Raw genomic sequence first — 17445 nt, forward strand, 5'->3', positions numbered from 1 at the left:
CAGTTTTGCGGAAGACGTGTCAGCAAATGTGATCATTTTGTAACCTGTCAGGAGGAGAGGGAGCTAGTCCTTCCAGGGCTCCACGAGGGAGTGGGTTTGTCTGATATGACTGTCTGCATCCATCCATTTAGGTTTGGGGAAGAAGGGGTTGCGCAAGGAAGAATGCAACTGAAACCACAAGGATGTTGTCATTCTTCCGAGAAAGAAACTCACCCAGAAGCTAGAAAAGGCTGCGAAGGCCCTGTAGAGATTTCTTCTCAAAGATGTGAAGTTAGGAGGGTGGGGTCTCTGTTAAAGCGGGGGCCTGGCTGGTCCCACCTAGTTCCTCCCATGGGAGTCCCCATCCCACGTTCTGTGTCTAGACAAGGCAGCAGACCTTTTTTTCTCCTTGGTATTTGGCGGACGGGCAGATGGGGTTTGCTGTGGGGTCTTGACAGCTGGATGGACAGCCGGCCGGAGTGCCCACCACTCTGCCTCTATTTCTGCATGGTCGGTTCTGTGGGAGCGAGCGTGGGCAAGGCTGTTTGACCCAGCTTTTTCCCTTAGACAGCCTCAACGAGGCATTCTGATGTTCGACCTCTTTTCTCAGAATGAGGTAACAAAGTATGAAACAACTTCATCAGAAGCCCTCTGCAGGCATCTTAGAGCGTGCATCTGCACTCTGGCTCTCCTTCTGAGTCCCCAGTTCCCCATCTGCATTTGGCAGAGCCAGAGCTGAGGGGATTGGAATCCCTAGAGGTGAGGGCCCACCAGCCAGAGCACACGAGGCACCCGGGTACTTTGTATTATTCCTCATTTCCATCTTTTTTTTTTTTTTTTTTTTTTTGCCACGGAGCACATGTACCGTTTCCTCTCGGCGTAACGGAGCGTGAGCCCCAGTGACAGATGATGGTTTCATAGCCTGAGCTGCAAGCTTGACACTTGCTTCTTAATCTTGTCCTTTTCTTCCTAAGTCTCTCTTTTACTTTTCCCCGGGTATTTCTGTACAGGTAAGTACCTTACTGACATATGTTTCCTTGGAGTCTTTCACTTTCACAGGAAACACTGCAAAAAAAATGAGGCTTGTCTCACATGTTAAATTAAAAAGAGAAGCTCGCATGGGGCCCTTGATCACTGAAAGATTACTGCATGGTGCTCGGAGACCAGAAAGCCATTTGATTCGCTGCAGCTTCTCAGGAAGCATTTCTCCGGGTGCCTCGTGACAATCGCTGTGGCGTCGTTCGTTTGCTGGTGGATTGTTTGTGGAACCACAGAGCTGCGTGGTCACACACACACACACACGCACGCAGGCACACGCACACGCACAGCCCACACTGCGCTCCCCACCCTCATCCGCGAAGCCTCCGTTTGATTAGCCGACTTGGTCTTACATGATCTTTGTCCTCGGTTTATCTGTGTGAATCGCTTTTCCTCCTTTGCTCTCTCCTAGAATCATCCAGAACCGCATCCTGATCGTCCTTCTGGCCATCGTCCTGGTTATCACCATCCTGACAGCCATCACTTTTTCTGTCAGAAGACACTGATGTATCTGCTGTTCCTTGATAAACAGCGACCGTGGCTCGTTCTGAGTAATTAAGACAAAATGGTCACATGAATCATTCTCTCGCGCTGACAGGGCCTGAATGATCCTCCCTCTCTTTCGCCGCTGCTCAGCTGAAGTGCAAAGAGTGTAAAAATATTTCCTATTCCTGTTTGCATGTGGGTTGGCTTCCTTTTCTAGGTTTGTCTTCACCCAGATTTGTTTTTCATAGGGGAAGGCGAATGTTTATTTGCCTTTTGGTAATTTCATCTACTGACCAAAATAGCCTTGGTGACATTCTCGCTTGCCCTGTGGACATGTCAGGGGTCATGGTTTGGGAGAGGGCATGATGAGGCAGTCACGGGGGCTTCTGATGGGCTGTGCTGTTTGTCACACACCTCTTGTCACCGATCAGCCCTTCTGTGATGTCTGAGCATGAAAAATGCAGAGGCACGCAGCGGCCAGAGCCAGTGACCGGCCCAGCACACCAGCCCTGTTCCTCCCCAGGCATAATGAATATAGTGCACCTGCCTGAGAGCTTTCATTGTAAAGGTGGGTATTTAATAGCAGTTGTGCAGGAAATTGACTTAGCACTTTCCCTGTTTTTCTATGCATATATATATATATATTTTTTTTTTTTTTTTTACCCAAGAATATTTTTTGCTGAGCCTGCCCAATATCCACTTTTCACAACTTTGATTACTGGCTACAAGAAGGATTTCCTTGCCTTCCAAAAATCCCATACTCCCCAGAATCTGCTGGCAGAGAGAGCCCCGGCATGGTATTTAATGGTGACCTCCTCTCCCCTGACCTGTGTAAGCGTCTCTGTATCCTTTCCGTCTTAATATTTGCACTGCCAAAAGCAGCCCTCATACATGTAAAAGGGTTCTCTCCACATCCATTCCAGTATGTAAAGAGAGCATGAATATTTCAGGAAGAGCAAGAACCTGACTCCTTCAGTGAGAAATTTCGAATGTGATTATCAATATGGTAGAGTCCTATAGGCTGATCCACTGGAAATAAACTTGATGGAAAATGTTCACTAACCTCCTTTAAAAGAATAAGGGATTGCAGCGCGTTACAAAAGGATGGCTTGGGTTTTTCACTAACAAATGTGAGCACAGCCTTCCTGAATTCACTATGTATTCAAACCTCTGCCATGCTTTGTGATTTTCTTGGGTTTCTTTCTGTCCGAGGTAACCGGGAATTGCGTTTAAGATGAGTTCATTTATGATCAGGCTTCAAGGTGCCCAAGCTGAGGTCACTCTCCCGCTAGTCATAAAGCAAAATGTGTTTTTCTTAAGACTTCATAGGCACTTACAGGGTCCTTTCTATCTTTTGAGTATAATTGGAAGCTTTGAATCCTTGAAAAGAAAACTTATTCCCTTCATAAAAAATGCTAACCACCTGTGCCCATGGGCTGAGATCACCTGGATGCAGCTCTTGATTTTTTTTATTCCCCAACTCAGGAGAGAACCATTATGGCTTAGAGAGGAAATGCAGAATGGCAAAATCCACCCGAGAAATTGTACTTATCGAAACAGGCTAGGGCCTGCATGTGTTCAGATAAATCATTTAGTATTGTGTAAATAAAGCTGCAGCATTTACTTCGCAGGGATGGTGTGGGATTTTGGCAGAGCGAAGTAGGCCAGCAAAGGAGTGGGAAGGCTGTACTAATTTTCCTATCAGCTTAAGGGATCTATCTCAGCAAGAATCTTTTATTCTGATAACGGAATTCTGTACCTGCTAAACACATCGAAGAAACAATGAAAAAGCAGGGAAACAAGTAATCTCCTTCTCGTTTTGAAACTCTAATGGTGGGGAAGTACTCTACCAACCTCTCCGGTAGCTTCCTTCAAAACAGTTGGTCTTAGCTAAAGTGTATAATCGGTCACCCAGCTACACCTCACGCCGCCAGACTCTTCCTAAGGCCACCTGGCAAGCCAGGTTGATCTGATCATCTAAACTCGCTGGCTCCTAAATATTTCACTAACACCTGACGTTCATGTTGAAAGAGGAAATGAGGAGGGAGTGCATCGCTCACCCTTCAGTGGCTTCTTCTTTAGGGTTCTATGTCATTATCAGCCCTTGCCTGAGATTTTGCCCCAGTTCAACCCTGAGAGTGGGAAGAAGATTGGCCTAACAGCCCCATCAAATTCACCGCAAGAGTGACCCCCTAGACCGGGATAGTGACCACTTTTGTAGGAAGCTGGTCCGAAGGCCCCTGAATTCCCACCTGGCCCTCTCGGATGCTGCAGGACAGACTCAGAGGAGCCCCAGGGGAGGAAAATTGTTCGCCCTGCTCCCCTGGGGAAGGAGGAAAGCCCACAAATTCGAAGCCATTCATAGAACTGTGAAAGGTTCTAGGAACTTAATGTGAAATTGACAAATATCTCTAAAGTCAGGAGCCTTTGTTAAAAATTATGTTCAACGGAAGGGTGGGGTGTAGAAGAGGAGCCGGAGGAGGAAGAGGAAGGAGGAAGCCCTTGCCATATAAAATTCATGCAGACTAAACAGTTTCCCTGGCAGCAGAAATAAAGTGGATGCTGCCCTGCTCCAGAATCAAAAGCAATTTAATTAAAGTCTCTTAAGTTGTAAAGAGTTTTAAATGTTCCACGTTGAAGACGAATGCCGACGAATGCCTGCAAATGCAGCGGGCCTGACGTCAGCTGCCAGGCCTGGGCTGGGAGGCCATTTGCTATTCTGTTTAAGGCAGGCTGGATTGTCTTATTTTGGAACCAGCTTGGTGGGGGGTTTGCTTTGCTACTGCTTCTGAGCCCTGAGCTTCAAAGGCTGAAATTAATGGTGAACAAAATTGTGCAGCTCTGGCCGTCCCATGCGGGGCAAGCCCATTGAGGGTTATCATTAAGTAAAGAAATAAAGAGGGGGAAAAAAGCCTGCCTGTTCCAAAAAGCTCATCAGATAATGACCTCAGTGATTGGATTTTCATTACCAAACAGCATCCAGAGATTATCTACTCCACAGAAGAAAGGAGGGGGAAGGAAAAAAAGGAAAGAAAGGAAAGCAACCGTCTTTCTCTTCCTCTCTCTCTCCTTTTTTTTTTTTTTCTTTCTTTTGCACATCTTTTCTTTAAAACTGTCAGATCATTTCAGTATTTCAAATCCGAGGAAAACAGCCTGCCTGCTGCTGTATTTGAAGTTGTAATGGTGTCAAAAAGTCACGACTGACTGACAGCCGTCAGTCCCAGAGGGGCTCATTAAATCATAAAAACTTGACAAGGAAATAATTGCGCATCGCCAGCAACTTGGCGCCTGTTTAGACGTTTTTATTTTCTTTCATTATTAGTCCCCACCATTACGTTCATTAACAAATTGCATTAAACTGTTAAGGGCTAATGATTTGTTTATCGCTTTTTTTTTATTATTATTATTTAAACATTAGCTGTGTCATGTGGTACCCAAGCAGCCTCTTGCCATCATCCGACTGAATATTTTTCCACTCCGAGCTCTGGATACTGTTGGAATATGAAATAGATTATTCATTACTCTCCTCTTTGCCACTGATTTGGTTTCATGTAGCGTCTTCCACAGAGAAAGATGAAAACTTGTCAAAAATAGGTTATATCTTATTCGAAGGGGCAACAAAAGCAGCAGGTACAGGCACACTTTAATATTTAATTAAGGTGGATGTTAACCCCTTTAAATGACTTTAGCTGTAAGTTCTATTCAAATGCAGAAGACAAAAATAATTGTTCTTAATTTGCAACCTGTTCGGCAGGCACTCTCATGGAGATAGCTGGAAATTTAGAGCAGCATTTTTAAATAATGAAATTTCCTATCATAAATATTTATAGCCGTTTGTCTACGTAGTTGAGAATTAACTACCAGCCATGATTTCCTCATCTCTTTGGTTTGAACTGCTAGCCCAGTGGGGCACCGAGTGCTTGGAAGTGGAGGTGGCTTTCCTGGGAGAAATGTGTGTCCAGAGCCAAGGACTGCTGCTTGGTCATGGCTGGGGCTGGTTTCCGAGGAACCGCTGTGTGTCCCCTGTCTCTGGTCCACTTGCCTCCCCCTTTAGCTGAGTGTGTGGTTGGAGGACTCCGGTCTGGAGTGAAAGTAAGTAGGGACTTCTCAAAGGGAACACTTGTGTGTCCGGCTGGCTGGTGCTGGGAGGGTGTGATGGGGGCACGTCTGGGCCATCTCTGTGTCATCAATGAGCTCATTGCAAACAGTGCTTCCCTAATAGACAACAGATGCAGCACTTTCCTGGGGTTGACCTTCCACCTTTTTTTTCCTTTCTGTGAAGTGTTTGGCTTTTCCATGGGCTGTGAGCCTGCGGGAAAAAGTTCCAATATCATCATCATCATCCTAAGTCAGAAGTCAATGGCATCTTCCATGCTGTAACTGCTGGACGCATCTGGTCACCCTGTTTGATTCGATGAGTTCACATAACCATACAGCCACTCTGAGAGCCCTGGTTCATTGGCAGAGCTGGGGTGTTCTGGTCAATATCAGGGAATGGGGAGTACTTTTCTCCCAACCTCTTTCTACTTCCACCCACCCCCACAGAGAGACCAGACCCCTTGGGCAACTTCTCTGTGGACGTGAAGGGGAGAGATGGTACACGTTCCTTGCCCAGCACAGCACCTCTCAGCGTCGCCCACACAAGGACAGATGGCCCTACAGGAGCCGTGGCACAGGAGGGGCCAGCGGGTGTGAGCCAGGTGAGGCCTGGCCTCGAGCCTCATGGGTCACTGTGGGCTTAGAAATGGCAGACACACCAGGGTCTGGGGGATCTCAAGCCTCCTTTTCAGTCCACTCCAAATCAGCCACACGACAACTTGCCACCTTTGGAATGGACTCTATACCTCAGCAAAAGGCTTGCTCAGAGCCGTTTTTCCAGAAAGAAGGAAGGAAGACTCTGTAGTGAGCCATCCCCAGTCTGACTCCCGGAGACACTGGTTGAGGTTACTGCCTGAGATGGGACGGCGGCCCTCAAACTTGGCCTTGCCCTATGCCATAACTCACTAACCTGAAACGAAACCCCAGGAAACACTCTTGTTTATATGACTTTACTCTGCCTGCAGCACATTGGACTCAAACCAGTGGTACCTGCGAGGGGCCGCCCACATTATGGGAATAGTCAGGTGGCTCTCAGACAAGATGTCAGCTTTTTTAAAATGGGGCAGGCGACTGTGTACACGGACAGCTCAGAAAAGTTCTTAAAGCCGTCGGCACTGCACCCAAGAAGGGAGCCATTGAAGGGTAACCAAGAGCAGCCAGGTACAGGCAAGAGAATAGGGTGTGCGATTAGAGCCAAGGCTGGATACAGGGTCCTGAAGTGGGTGATGGAGCCAACGTCAGAGTCCTCTACTGTTGTGCTGGAGGAAAGACACGTTGAGTGCTGAGAGAGACTGCCCATGTCTGTGAGGATTCCAGGTCAATAACAGGTGAATGTTCCAGAACCAGCTTGCCAGAGGCAAGTAGGGCAAAAACAAGATGGTGGGGCAACCAAGATGGTAGGGCAAACCAAGACGGTAGGGCAAACCAAGATGGTGGGACAAACCAAGATGGTGGGGCAAACCTAGATGATGGGGCAACCAAGATGGCAGGACAGGAATGGGAGTGTATGAGGTTGGGAGTGTATGAGGAGGTAAGGAACAGGCAATGTGCAGGTTAAGGATGGAGATGGTTAGGGGGGCTCATCCCAGGAAGTAGCCAAGAAGGAGGGACACAGGCAAGTAGGCCCCACTTTGTGCCACTCTGGGCCCCTCCTTCAGAAACAGCCAAAGGAGAGGAAAGGCAGGGTGCATATCTCCTGGAACCCTGGCCCAAATCACATGCAATCCCTGTTGCCTTGCCTCATGGGGCTCCCAGCAAGCTGTGGGGAAAGCACTTCCTTATCCTGAATCACCTCGCTACTTGTGCTGCATAAATAACGAAGATATCACAGAGAGGGGGGAAGTGCCAAGGAGCAGAGCTCCGGCCTGTGATTCTGTGAACCCATGCAGCACTCCTTCCTTCATCCAAACAAGGCCCTTTGGCGTGAATAATAGCTCAGCGGCCCCGAAGCCTGTATTGATCGACCACGCACACTCCTCTGCTGAGAGCCGCCTGAACTTTCCTGGGGGCAGGACAGGCACTGCTCAGTGCGGCGCACCCGCTATGTCCCCCGGCCTCCCCAAAGTGTACTCAGGAGGGGACAGGACCAGGGGGAACCAAGGCCCTCCTCCAGCTCAGTGCTGCTTTGTTGCCTCAACTTTTTTGCTTTTAACTTATGTTGCCAGGAAAAGTACCTGAGTTGGAGAGAAGTGTTTTTTGCATGACGAGGTCCCACAGAGTTGAGAACGAATACAACCTCGAGCTCCAGCTTCTTTCCAGAAAGTTCTGCCTAAGACCCTGGCCTCAGAGGAGCCCTCAGCTGACACTTACGGAGGCCCACCGTATACCCACCCCACCATCGGGCTCGGCAGTGTGCCTCACTGTACTGCATTTTCCTCTTAATCTTCCCTGTCTTACATCATCAGAAGGGAGAGGAGCTGAGAAAGTGGCTAGAATCCATCACCTCCTTGGGAGACGGGAGCTGCTGCTAAATTCAGTGGAGAAGTGTAGGCCGTAGGCTGGTAAAGGCGGGGACAGAAGCCTGCCAACCCCACTCTCTGAGGCTCCGACCACACTGCCCCCTTCCCTTGTTTGCTTCTCTTCTGGACACAGGAGGTGGCCAAGGCCTTGGCCCTCTGAAGGGTGTACAATTGTAAGGTCAGCCAGGGCCCTGCATGGTGACACCCTATGGGCTGGCTGGGAGACACCTGAAATCCCACCTTTAAAGACTCACTCCTTTGGTTTCTGACCTTGGACCCTGGAAAAATGCAGATTCATAATCCCCTAGGCAGCTTCATCAGCCACGATCCCTCTGGGTGAACCTTTCCGGTCTGACCGTTTCCTGTGGGAGATTTGGCATTTGGGGGAGAAGCGACCCACCACTCAAGGGAGTAGTTAGCGGTCTTTGGAAGAAAGAGGAGAAGGGAAGGGGGCCTGGGTTCCCTGGGACCAGCTCTCTGGAGGTTTCTCCTGGCATCAGCTACCCTTCTGGGTAATGGATGGGTTACCGGGGACACAGCCTTGTCCCAAAAGTCCACACACACCCGGCCAGGGCCCAGGGCTGCTCAGGCAGACACGGGGGTTCTGAGAACACGTGCACTCTGCCAAGGAGAGGTAACAGGTTGAGGGCCCTTGGACACCTCCCACAGCAGTGCCCTTGCTGAGAAGAAGGACAGAACAGGGAGGTAGGGGTGACGTTAGCACAGGTTACCTTGGGGTCCAGCAGACTCCATCCTTCCGTGAGCCGCTCCAACCTCCTGTCCAGGTCCTGCTGAAGGTGACAGGAGGCCAAGGCCACTGCAGTGCCCAACTTGACATTTAGGGGAGAGCCCAGATGGCTCACTTATGCCCTGAGCCGACCCTCCCCACACTGCCCTACCCAGGGGTCTTGGCACAGCGGGGCATTGTGGCCCTCAGAGCCTCTCTCTGCATCATTTCTATCTCCTCTTCATCCACGCCCACCCCTCCCGAGAAATCACAGAGCGAAGAGAGCTAGATGGCTTCAGTGAGCTCCTTATTGTCCCCAACGAGACTTCTAAATAATCAAATCTTTCTTTCCCTGTTTGAAGCATGAGAGGTATAATCAGATTTATCCAGCTAGTCAATAAATATTTATTGAGCATCTACTATGTTCCAGGCCCCAAAGACACATGGTCAAGAAGATAGATAAGAAAACAGGTAAAATAACCCCCCAGCCCTGGGACTGGTGGTCAGAAAGCTGTTTTCATGCCCAGCGTCCTGTCTTGCTCTCTGGTCTCAGGCAAGCGACTCTCAGGGCCTGGAAATCACATTGCAATGCCGCTGCCTCTGCCGCCTTCCACTGCTGCCCCTGAGATTAAGGCCCATGTCCATAAATTGCTTGGCAAAGTCCTCTCCAAACAGCAGTGCTGTGTGTTCATTCCTCCTTGCAATCTCCACGACTACGTTTGTGCGGTCGCCCCATTGGAGCAGGAGTAGGGCTGACGCTTACCTGGCAGTGGATGGGTCCCCGTGAGCACTGGCCCCTTGTGCAGCAGGACCAGCCAGATGAGGCCGGGGACAGGAATGGGGACCATTTAGACTGGGACTGAGTTGGAGGATTTTCTTCTCCCTGCTTATTAAATGATAAAAGTTTGACTTGGCAGGCGATCGGAAACCCAAAATATCATGAAAGGGAAAAAAGTTGCCGAGTGGCTAAGAGGTGCACCACGGGAGTGTGGCCGGGCTGAGCAGAGGGGGCAGGAGACGTTTCTTCAAAGGCTTCTCTCCCCTTCTTCTCCCCTCTCTGTCCTCCATGTGGAACGGGGAGAATAGAAGCAGAATCCAGATTTGGGCACGTGGCTGAGTTGGTCACCCTCCCCCAGCAGCACCCCCGGACACTGGAGACACTTTGAAGTCTGGGCACGTGGCACTCGGGGCCTGGAGGCGCCTGGCATCCCGGCCTCCGGACGGGCCTCCCTGAGCTCCTTTTTGAGGAGAGATGAAACACACAGAGCCCGAGAGCGGGGTTTTAGAATGAGGAAACGTGGATCAGCGTCCCTTGAGCTCCATGCTGGCCACCTTGGTGACAGTTTGGATGGCAAAAGCCAAGCAGGTGGACGAGCTTGGGCTCACAGAGCCCTCAAACCGTGTGAGCTTTAGGGGCCATTAGGCAACCTGCTCATTTTCCGATGGGGAAACGGGGCTCAGAGAGGGAACAAGACTTGCTCAAGATCACCCAGTAAGTCGGTGGCAGGGCCAGGGGTGGATGCCAGATCTTCAGCCTCCGGCCGGGCTTCTCTCTTCTTCAACCGGCACCACATTCTGGAAGCCACGGCCCAGCCACAGGAACACTGGCCTCCTTGGTAGTGTTGGCCTTCACACCACGGGGACCTACATTCCTCAGTGATGTTTTTTTAAACTGTGATGTACAGAAAAACTCAGTTCCATCCATGCTGGCTCTGATCCCTTTTTTCCCCCCAAATGTCAGATCTTTGTTCTTTGGAGGAACCGGCGGGGGAAACCCTGGTTGTCTCCTCATCTGAGCTTGAGCATCATTTCTGTCCTCAAGTCCCTGCAATCGCTCTTCACACTCCGCCGTCACTAGCCGCCCCCCTCCACCGAAAGAATCTTGTGAGAAAAAATTAAGTAACGAGTAGAGGCCCCACCCTGATGCGGAGCCCCCAGGGGACACCCGGAGGAAACGCCTTGGCCTCTGGTGCTGAGGGGATGCTGCTTTAGATCTGGGGGGCCCTGAAGATGCTCCTGGTCTGGGTGGTGGCAGCAGTGCATTCACACCCAGGAACAGCCTGGCGACAAGACCCACGAGGCTTTGGTCTTTTCTCAAAGTCTGGTATCTTCTGTGTTGAGTTGGGCCTCAGGTGCCCGGAGCGCTGGGCCCTGCTGTGCCTTTTGCAAGTCATACCCTGTTCCTTGCTTTGGTTCCTCACCCAGAAAACCAGCAAGTTGGGCTGGAAGGGAGGTCCCTGCCAACTCCAGTCATCCATGGCAGGGAAAAGGGAATGTTCCCGACAAAGCAGGGCAAAGGGCCCAGGGGTAAGATGGCAGCCTTGGCATGTAGAACCTTCTGAAAGACCAGGAGACGTGGCCTGCTGAGCTTCTGAGTGGTCTGGGGTGCAGGGCCGGTATCATGGGCCCCGCACTCAGAAGGCCCCTGCACTTGGGGTTTAATGTTCTGTGTTGCTGTCTTGAAATTCTTAATAGTTCTATCTTCGTAATTGTGTTTTGCAGATGAAGTCTGATGGGACAGTGGACCGTGAACTGGGGGCTTGGAGCCTCCGCTCACGTGGTCTTGCCTCCCACCACCTCCCTGTTCCTGGGGTCTGGTTCTCAGCCGCTCCCTCTTCTGTCCCCTGGAACCCTAGTACCACTTGGCCTTCCCCTCCCCACCTTCACTCAGCATCCGCTGCCCACCTGCCCCCAACCTGGGCACAGGCATGGGGAGGAGCGGGGACAGTCATGCACACCCCACAGTGTCTTGGGTGGGGCATGATGGCTGCAGCCCCCGCCCTGCGCTGGCAGCATCAGGGTGCATTCATGGGGTACTCAGCAGGGACAAGCCTCTGGTCCCCCCCGATCCAGGTACCAAGTGTATCCAGTGCATTCTGAGGTTGCCCGTCTGCTGAGAGTTGGGGCAGGGGGCCTATGGAAGGAGATGCCTGGCTCAACTTCCTGCCCCAGACCTGGGGCACAGCATGTCTGTCCAGCCACTGGGGAGAAAGGGAACCTGACCTTCAGGCTCCAGGGCAACGCGGGCCCCAAGCTACCAGGCAGGGCCCAGGCCCATGAGGGTCTGCACTCCCCTGGGAGAATCCCCATTGGCCCGCTCCACGCCTGGGGGAACCCTCTCCTACTTCTTCCCACCTTCCCGAGTCTGGCTTGTCTCTTTTGGCCAGCTTGAGGCACCTGGTTCTCAAGAACCACGAAATACAGTGTACAACTTTGGCAATTCCACACGTGTTAAATCTGCTGATATTTGCATTTTAAAACTGGCACTCTACAATATAAAAGTGAACGGTACAATTTGTGCTAATAACTTAACATTTTGACTTAACTTAGTAGAACATTAACTGAAGTTTTTAAACACCATGAGAAGTTGAGAGAGAGACCAGGGATGAAAGGAAAAAGCATTTTTTTCTTGCTTTTTGAACATGGGGCTCCATGTTTTCGTTTTGCTCTGGATCTCACAAATTTCGGAGCCATTCCCACCTGGATGAGTCACTTTGCCTCTCGGGCATCCATTTTCCTATCAGGAAACCAGACCATTAGCGTTGTGCTTCTCCACCCTTGCTCACGGGCACATTATGAATGTGCACTTGGATAAAGTCCATGAAAGAGATTTAGAAACCAGTGTGTGGTGCCAATCCCCAGCCTTGGAGCCACAGCCCTTCTTTCTCAAACAGGAGTTCAGCCCCTCCCTTTTGTGGGTTTCACCACCATTGACAAGTCAGCCCCTCCCCCAGGCCTTCTCCCCAGGTGTTACGTCCTAGAACTAAAGCCCCGAGTCTGACCACCTGCCACCTCCCATACATACAGAATGGAGGTGTCAGTGCCCAGAGAGGTTGAATCTGGAATCCAAGCAAGTTGTGAAGTGGAAAGATGGCAGCTGGCCCGACAGCTGAGCCTAACAGTGTGCAAAGACCACTTACTGGTCTCTGCACTCATCCATCCTATTTTCCGGCGAGAATCAGAATTTCAGAGCCTAGTACGAAGCTCAGCATAGGCACCAAGGTGGCTGGGTGCCAACCGGGTTTGGGTTGCAGGATCATCTTCCTGAGTATCGTAAGAATTCTGATTCCAGTTACACTGCCAGGGGGAAGAGATGTCCATTTCAGAATTGTTTCCGAAGCTACCATAATGGAGGGGGTGGGTTTCAAGTGCAGCGTTCAATCTGCCTTGCCTGACATTTGAGGACTCACTATCCAAGGGTTGAATGGGTCCAGCCCGTCATATTCTATAAAAGTGTTGTCGCTTTAAAATAATATGTATGGAGTGAATGAATGAATGAGTCCATTTAGATCAAGTTGCCTCAAATGGAGTCCAAATATTAAATTGCATACTCAACAGTGTCATGTCAGGAGAGAGGAAAAATTAGCTGACCTCCCCCACTCTGGCTTCTTTTACAGCCTTACCTCGATAGTGGATGATCTATCATTTTAAAGTTTTGGGTTTTTAAAGTTTGTCTTATTTTACTTATTATCACATTTTGAGTGATGTCTTCTGGCTCCAGCTCAACTTCCTCCAGATAATTCATTAGGCCTGCGAGCTGCTCCGGCGTGGGATTAGAACCCATGTAGTACATAGTCACTTTAAACTGAGAACTGCTAATTAATCGCTCTTCTCTGTGTAACTGAGCGATAGCGCTCCTTCCCCGAGGAATTGCGATTTCATGGTTCCTAATGATGCTGCGATTACATTATCTTCATCACTTAGACGGTGGGTGTCAGGAGCGATGGCTCGAAGCCCATCTCGGGGCTGGGTAGAAATCACTCCTAAAACCAAGGGAATGAGGAAAAGAAGTTCAAATGTCTGTTGCTAATTTTCATTAATGTGCTGCTGTTTCTTGCATCTCATTTAGGCATTAGTTTCAAGTTCCAACTTCCTCCAGCTCCACCGAACCTCACATTTTTTTTCTAATATTCACAGGGTTATTTTTTGTAAAATTCTATTTATTTGCCGTATTCCACATAATAATTTATTTCCAGCATTTATTTTCATTAGATTTCTTGGGAACGTGGTTCTACATATCGTTAGTACAGTAATACATTTTGATTGTTGTTTCCTGAACTAACTTGTATTATTTGATGAGTTAAATAAAATGCCTAATTCCAAAGTCTGCTATTCCCATCTTTTGCATTTGGATTATTTATCTTACTTCCTGTTCCCTTTCCTTTATTTATTTATTTTTTTGTAAGTTTATTTATTTTGTTTATTTATTTTTGGCTGTGTTGGGTCTTCGCTGCTGCTCGCGGGCTCTCTCTAGTTGAGGCGAGTGGGGACTACTCCTCGTTGTGGTGCGCGGGCTTCTCATTGTGGTGGCTTATCTTGTTGCAGAGCACAGGCTCTAGGCACGTGGGCTGCGGTAGTTGTGGCACGCAGGCTCAGTAGTTGTGGCTTGCAGGCTCTAGAGTGCAGGCTCAGTAGTTGTGGCGCACGGGCTTAGCTGCTCTGCGGCATGTGGGATCTTCCCGGACCAGGGCTCGAACCCATATCCCCTGCATTGGCAGGCAGATTCTTTACCACTGCGCCACCAGGGAAGCCCCCTGTTCCCTTTCTAATTGAAGGGGTATTATAAATCTTCAGTAGTGCTTTGTTACAATTTCTGTGCTGTGAGTATAGACACTGTCATTTTTTTTTTTAAATGATGAAACTTGGATCAGGTTTAAGGTTGCTTTTGAATACAAGTTTTCTTCTTCTTCTTCTTTAATTGCCCCAAGACATGGCTTTGAAGAGATGGCATCACAGACCTGGACGTGAGCTCTGGTTCCCTCATCGATGTGTTGGGATGATCTACTGAGCCTCAGTTTCCTTGACTGTAAAGCAGGGAAAAGATCAGCCACCCCAAGGACAGATATGAAGATTCAACTAGGTAACCCATGGAAAGCACCACCAGGCATATGATAAACCATCACCATCCCCTTCATCTTGATTAAATGAGCCGATCTGTGACATATCATGGTAGAGACACATGACTGAGGGTGGGGGACTTTTGGGTGTTTTGTTTTCTTTAAAGATTCTTCATGATTATGGCCTTTAAATACTCCAGGAATGCCTTAGATTCCAAAAAAAAAAAAGAGGAAGATATTCATTTTTTTTCATTCATTAAAAAATATTCATTTAAAAAATGTTTTAAAATATTTTTAACACTAAATGTCAGACATGGCACCAAGTATTGGAAAACAGCATCCAACCACAAAAGAGAGTTTCTGCCTTGCCCAGAGCTCACAGGCTGGTGAGGGAGACCCAGCAGTTACCTGGCAATTAGCTGCCATAGGAATTCAGTCACAGACCCTGGAGAGATAAGGCAGTCTTGCTCGGGCCGATTTGAGCCTATTCAATGCCAAGGGTATAGCATCCTGAAGGAAATTTGAAGACACATTTGAAACACTGGAAAAAAAAAAAATGGTTGATTTGGAATGAATGAATGAATGAATGGGAGACAACTTCTATCATTCCAGGTGACTGGCTCAGCCAAAATTTCACCGGCAGGAAGTTCGCCATTAAATGATCATTTGTTCCCATCCGAGGGCAGAGGCACTGTGAATTGCGTGGGCGGGAAGACACGTGGCTCCCCCCTCCCGTGGAACAGGAGGCAGCGCCAAGAAGGGGCGCTGAGCCACCGGCCGCACCCACTCCCAGAGTAGCAGGTGCTTCTCCGTGTTGGTGCCTGGACCGCCTGCCTCAGAGGAGTCTCCTTTCCCCCATCTAATTCGGTCACTAAGACACTCCACTGTCTTACGAGGAAGCCAAGCAGCTTCACAAGACTTGCCTCGTTTGGATGCACAGCACAATGACTTTGTACCCACTGAGCCTCCAGCGCTGATATTTCAAAACCTACAGTACACTAAACGTGAAACTTTTGTTCACATTTCAAGGATTTTGATAGCCCAAGTGAATAGACACTGCCTATTGATTTTTCCCTTACAATGACTCTTGGATAACCTATTTTCTCATTTATTTTTAAAGACAGCTCATGAGATTTCATAGCAATTCTGCCCAACCTCCGAATATCAAAATCCCTCCTTGACCCTGAAAATTGTAATTCTGCTATAGATCACAGCTGCTGAATATTACCTTTTACTAAGCTGGTTAAATAAAATATGTCCAAATCACTGGATCCCACAAGCCGTGGCCTGCAAGTGTAATGATCCAGGGGCTGAGGTTTCTGCTGCCGTATGCCCGCCAGCCCAGCGCTCTGCCGGCCCAGCTGACACCAAAGTGTGGGAATCGAGCATATCAGCTCAGGTTTGGAATTTAAGGAGGAGGAGAGGGAAAGGATAGCTCAGCTAGTCTTCAATGATTTTCTTGTAAAACTTTTACAAGGAAGACTTGGGCTGTTTGATGTGTTCTAGACAATCAAATGCCCTCGGAGTCTGCAGCTGAGTGGCTGGGGTTTTCTCCCGAGTGCAGGAGGGGGTGTATTTGATGTAGGGCAAGTTCAAAACCCCCAAAGCCTTCCACGCTGGTAGGTCAGATTACACTCAGAGGTGGGGAAATAGAACACGTGAAACGTGAAAAGGACTACCAACCCGGGAAGTCTCATTCTGCTACCGGCTGGCTGGCCCCGGGCTCTTGCTTTGGCTGGAGAGGGACCATGGGGAATTTAGACCAAGGGGGCTGGTACCCCACCTGAGCCCCCTCGGCCTCTGTGCACTTAGGTCCCACCTGCACCTCCATTCGCTTTAGCCAGAGGACCCCACGGATGTCCCAGCCCCCCACACCGCCCAGAGGCTCCTCGTGTCCGAATTACTTTTTCCCTTTCTCAGAAGAATGAAGGACAGCACTGACCCAAGTGGGTTCCAGGGGAGTTTTGAATATTTCAAAGCCAACGCTTAGATCAAAAGTCATAACTTCTGGCTTTTAGATTGTCCTCTTGCCTTACCTGGGCAGCCCTCACGTCCAATATGGAAATGTTTCCCGGAGAACCTCACTCGTTACTGGGGAACAGAGTCTGAAACGGCTCTGACTCAGCAGAGATACGGCATCTCCGGCAGCGGCCATTGGAGCCCATTTGAAATGCAGGACACAAGTGGCTCTTCCGTGGCCTGTGGAGCTCTGCAGCTGCCCTCTCCCCCTGCCTAGGCCCTCCTACGAAGGCTAGAGCCGCTGCCTCCCCTGCAGGGCTGGCAGCCCACCTTTGGCAGGCGACAGGTCCCATGGAACAGATGCGGGGAATTTGCTGAGATCAGCACCAGGTAAGCCAGACTGAACAGGAAATTGTCCACAAAAGAGAAATTAATAAATAGCAGCAAGTCCCCCCATCACCAACCCTCAATCAGGATCTGTCAGGGGGTCAGAAGAGCTAACATGGGTTAGTATCCTTTATTTTTTTATTTATTTATTTTTGGCTGTGTTGGGTCTTCGTTGCTGCGCACGGGCTTCCTTTAGTTGCGGCAAGCGGGACTACTCTTCGTTGCGGTGCGCAGGTTTTCTCATTGCAGTGGCTTGTCTTGTTGCAGAGCACGGGCTCTAGGCGCGCGGGCTTCAGTAGTTGTGGCACACGGGCTCAGTAGTTGTGGCTCACGGGCTATAGAGCGCAGGCTCAGTAATTGTGGTGCACGGGCTTAGTCGCTCCGCGGCATGTGGGATCTTCCCAGACCAGGGCTCGAACCCGTGTCCCCTGCATTGGCAGGTGGATTCCTAACCACTGCGCCACCAGGGAAGTCC

The 17445-nt window shown here is 49.6% G+C and overlaps 1 protein-coding gene across 7 annotated transcripts in view; it reads left to right on the forward strand.

The window, feature by feature from the left end:
- VTI1A (vesicle transport through interaction with t-SNAREs 1A) overlaps nt 1-17445 on the forward strand; it is a 424543-nt gene that overhangs the window by 359038 nt on the left and 48060 nt on the right. For 3 of the 7 annotated variants that reach the window (XM_082408507.1, XM_082408511.1, XM_082408512.1), the window contains one exon: nt 1430-5027. The exons of 1 other annotated variant lie outside the window; for it this stretch is intronic. In XM_082408507.1, the coding sequence (XP_082264633.1) occupies nt 1430-1523 (94 nt within the window). In that variant the 3' untranslated portion in view covers nt 1524-5027. Of the gene's footprint in view, nt 1-1429; nt 5028-14495; nt 17232-17445 lie in introns of those variants that run through there. 3 more of the 7 variants (XR_014249267.1, XM_082408513.1, XM_082408503.1) reach the window with 3 other exon arrangements.

Source organism: Balaenoptera borealis (assembly GCF_965194805.1).
Source record: "Balaenoptera borealis genome assembly, chromosome: 10".
Classification (NCBI taxonomy): domain Eukaryota; kingdom Metazoa; phylum Chordata; class Mammalia; order Artiodactyla; family Balaenopteridae; genus Balaenoptera; species Balaenoptera borealis.